The sequence below is a fragment of the Limulus polyphemus genome, unplaced genomic scaffold (assembly GCF_000517525.1).
Source record: "Limulus polyphemus unplaced genomic scaffold, Limulus_polyphemus-2.1.2 Scaffold1161, whole genome shotgun sequence".
NCBI lineage: Eukaryota > Metazoa > Arthropoda > Merostomata > Xiphosura > Limulidae > Limulus > Limulus polyphemus.
The window spans coordinates 284,060-288,575 of NW_013666771.1; the positions used below are offsets into that span (position 1 = coordinate 284,060).

At 35.0% G+C, this 4,516-nt stretch overlaps 1 protein-coding gene across 20 annotated transcripts in view; it reads right to left on the reverse strand.

The window, feature by feature from the left end:
- Window positions 1-348: 348 nt before the first annotated feature.
- LOC106462418 overlaps window positions 349-4,516 on the reverse strand; it is a 48,782-nt gene continuing 44,614 nt past the window's right edge. For all 20 annotated transcript variants that reach the window (XM_022389683.1, XM_022389685.1, XM_022389682.1 and 17 more), the window contains one exon: window positions 349-1,880. In XM_022389683.1, coding sequence (XP_022245391.1) covers window positions 1,387-1,880 — 494 coding nt within the window. In that variant the 3' untranslated portion in view covers window positions 349-1,386. The remainder of the gene's footprint in view (window positions 1,881-4,516) is intronic.

Sequence of the window (4,516 nt, forward strand, 5' to 3'; positions counted from 1 at the left end):
TACATATATATATGTATATTATCAATGTCATGTTATTTTATACGTGTTGCCATTCATTACAATGAGAATATTTCTGTTTTTAGTTTTTATGGACATTTGTATTATATTTCAATGTGTATTTATTAATCCTGTTTGCCATTCTGAAAAAAATTTAAGTTAAAACACTAAATATTTGAATCAGAATAATCAAAATAAGCCTTGAAAGCATTTGTTCTTTTCAGCGTCATCAGTGACTCTATTATCGTGTATTGTCTAACATAGTGTCTTGTATACTGTAACAGTATTAATGTCCCAGAATCAAAGTAATTGTAGCGTGTATGCGATCTGAAAGTGCGTTTTAGCTTCATAATTTTTGACATGCATGAACCTTTTAGAGAATTTCTAACAGGTTTATTTGATTTAGTTCAGTATAAGATAATGATAAGACAAAAGCACAAATAAGTCTTATACATACTTTAAATACCAAGGGAATTATAAGTTCTAACTCTCATTCTCTTTCTAAATTTCAGCTATTAACAATAATGAAGACAACATTATAGATAGTTCTATCAAGACTTCTCATTTCTAAATCACTAAGTGCTTTAAAAAACACATGTTGTGTGAATGAAGTCAAAATATGCTAATAAAAATCCATTATTTCAATTCACTGTGCCCCTGTAAAAACCAAAACAACTTACTAGAATAATTTGAACATGTTTTCTGAACTTTTAAGTACATTTAACAAACGTTACTTTGGATTATACGAACCCTCTATGCATGTATCTTAAGTACACTTCGAAACTAGTTATATATTCACATCGGAGTCTCTAGATAAACAAAAATTATGTTTTGGCTTAAAAGTTCTTTTGGGGCGTGTTTTTGAGAATACAACGAATTATATTAAAATCTATGAAAAGTTAATATGCAGGGTTCAACCAGCATTTACAAAAGTCTGTGAAAAGTTAATATGCAGGGTTCAACCAGCATTTACAAAAGTCTGTGAAAAGTTAATGGGCAGAGTTCAACCAGCATTTACAAAAATCTGTGAAAAGGTAACGCGCAGAGTTCAACCAGAATTAACAAAAGTCAGGGAAAAGTTAATGTGCAGAGTTCAACCAGAATTAACAAAAACCTGTGAAAAGTGAATGTGCAGAGTTCAACCAGCATTTACAAAAGTCTGTGAAAAGTTAAAGTGCAGGGTTCAACCAGCATGGAATTATCAAGGCAGGAGTCATATGTACACGTACATGCACATCATTGCCTTGTTGGTATAAGTTAACCAACACCAATGGAAAGTTGAAGATGTATCTAAACACTCACAACTCGTTGTAAAAGTACATCATCATTGTACGTTAAGACTATAGTGAACCGTAATGAAGTTTCACATTAGCTTTTCCTCACCACTTCTTAAACTTCGACGTTTTCTTTTTTGGCGCCTCCACTTTCAACTTTAGTGGTTGTGATTGGCTCTTCTCCACAACCATTCTCACCCATATCTTCTGTTCTTTTGTCTTTCTCTGCGTCCAGGTTGGTAATCGTATTATCAAGTTCTGCATTTTCCGCTTCAGGATCTTGTGGCTTTTCTCCGCTGTCAGGACCATCATTTGGAGAACTGTTAGGATCCTCTTCAATAGCTTTTGTTGCATTTTCCTCTGTAGATTCGGCTATGATTGTTTTACTTGTAGCATCTTCATTTATCATTTTGTCTTCATTAATTTTATTCTCAGCACTTTCTTCAGTCTTTTGAGTGTCACTTTGTGTTTTAGCTTCTTCATTAGAGATCACTGGTGCTGTCTCCTCATGTCTCTTTGCCGTGTATGCGTCCGTGTTAGCTTCTGAAGCTGGTTCCGCCTCTTTACTATTTACATCCTTTTTTTTAACGGCGTCTCCAGTATTCTGCCCTGAAAATTTTAAAGACATTTCTCAAATATTGGTAGTTCATAATACCATTTTAATTCGCTACGCAAATGTTTAATTTATATGATTCAGAACTTCTCCATATCACTATCATTTTAACAACTAAACCTAAATGGTTTTATATATATAAGAATATTTACCATTTTAGATTCTAGAATATTATATTAATGCATACACAAACACATTTAGCTTGTTAGGTTAATTGCATCAATAGTATAGTAACACACCTGGTGAGAAATATTGTCTGCATTACACCACGTAGAACTTACTAGCCTGTAGCTCTTGTTTCAAGGTCTTATGTTGTAAGTATATTCCAGGTAGTTTCTCAAAATAAAAAAAAAAACAATTTCAATGGTATTACACATAAACAAAATACAAACCGATTATTTTATATATATAGAAGAATATGTTTATGTGCACGTCTTTTTATGTTGTTAGCAGTAACACTACGAACTACAGACAGAACTAGTAGCTCGGCACCACTCACTACAAGCAGTTAGTGTGGTGCCATACCATTAAAGCCACGTGATAAAAATGAACTTTCTAATTATATACAAAGAAAACAAAAATAGCAGCTAATAGTTTAACGTAATCAACCGGTTTTCTGTCTAAACAGTGGTCCCACAGTGGTTAGGGCGCTCGACTCGCAATCTTGGCGTCGCGAGTTCGAATCCCCGTCACGCCAAACATGCTCGCCCTGTCAGCCGTGGAGGCGTTATAATGGGACGGCCAATCCCACTATTCGTTGGTAAAAGATTAGCCCAAGAGTTGGCGGTGGGTGGTGATGACTAGCTGCCTTCCCTCTAGTTTTACACTGCTAAATTAGGGACGGCTAGCGCAGATAGCCCTCGTGTAGCTTTGCGCGAAATTCAAAAACAAACAAACCAACACTAAACTTGCATACAACTCTCATGGTGTAGAATTATGTAGGTTTTGTAAACGTTAGCGGCTGCAGCAGACAATTAGTTGGCTTCAAAATGTCATGATTTGTTTGTTTATTTGTAATTAAGCACAAAGCTACACGGTGAGCTATATAAAGTTGTTGTTTCTTATTAAGTACAAAGCTACACGGTGAGCTATATAAAGTTGTTGTTGTTTCTTATTAAGCACAAAGCTACACATGAGCTATATAAGGTTGTTGCTTCTTATTAAGCACAAAGCTACACAATAGACTATATAAGGTTGTTGTTTGTTTTTAAGGACAAAGCTACACAATAGACTATATAAGGTTGTTGTTTGTTTTTAAGGACAAAGCTACACAGTGAGCTATATAAGGTTGTTGTTTGTTATTAAGCACAAAGCTACACATGGGGTATATAAGGTTGTTGTTTGTTATTAAGCACAAAGCTACACAGTGAGCTATATAAGGTTGTTGTTGTTGTTTGTTATTAAGCACAAAGCTACACAGTGAGCTATATCAGGTTGTTGTTTGTTATTAAGCACAAATCTACACAGTGAGCTATCTATACTCTGCCCACCACGGTTATCGAAACCCGGTTTCTAGTGGTGTAATTTCCGCAGATTTACCGCTGTGCCTTTTTAGGCTACATACTGATAATAAAACTTAATTAGGTAATGTGCTAAAGAAATGAAAGAGAATTATTTATTTTAATGTACAATGTCGACCCAGACGATCACAATTAATCGCTTCTCGGTCCAATTTTAAAAACACATTAAGTGAAACCAAAAATGTAGCATGACATGTATTATCCAGGACTTTAATGACAGTTCAAGGTTGCAGTCCGGCAGGGTCGTTGAGCATAGGGAGCTCCATTATGTTGGATTTTATTTGTCTACTGCATCCTGTGAGTCGTTAAACAAAACTGCTGCACTAAATGATGATGCCTTGAGCATCGAATTTGACATGGAGAATAGAGAAAGCCATTATCTGAAGAGATATATCCATACATCTTGCTTTTCAGTATTTGCTTTGAATAGATGGGTTTGGATTCGACGGAATCCAGAAGAATATTTAGATTAATACTGTTTCGTCCTAACCATGAATATTTGTGAGGATAGTATTGTATTACTCCAATTACTTTGAACTTCATCCACTGATAACTTTTAAAGAATGCGTTTTTTTTCGTGTACTGTGAATGTTTAAATAACTTTGCTTTGCCTGAAATGTTGAAATTCCACTGAGAACATCATTAACATGCATCATGTTAATCGCACATGTGGCCAGAATTTGCCTTGGCCATCCTAGAGGATCAATATAAATCCAAATGAACCACACTGTCACGTTTATTTTCAACTAAAGTACAGAAGTAATATCATTACACCTTAAGCTACCTTAAATGAGAAGTGGCGTTAGTTTTCATCAGATATGTACCAACACTTAGTGGCAATTCAGCACGAACAAAAGTGTTCAGGATTTGATTAACATCTATCAAATTGAGGCATCAATGGCGAAGCACTATAAATCATTCTTTAAAGTGTGTGGTCCTACTGTTGTTTCTGATATGGATTTGTGAGAAGGAAATGACACTCAAGTGTATAACAATGGCGGGAGACGGCTTGAATGGGTAATGAAGAAAAACTTTAATATAAGTTTAACATAACAGCACATGTACAACGTTTCATAAAAACCTTGTCGAAACGTTGTACATGTGCTGTTATG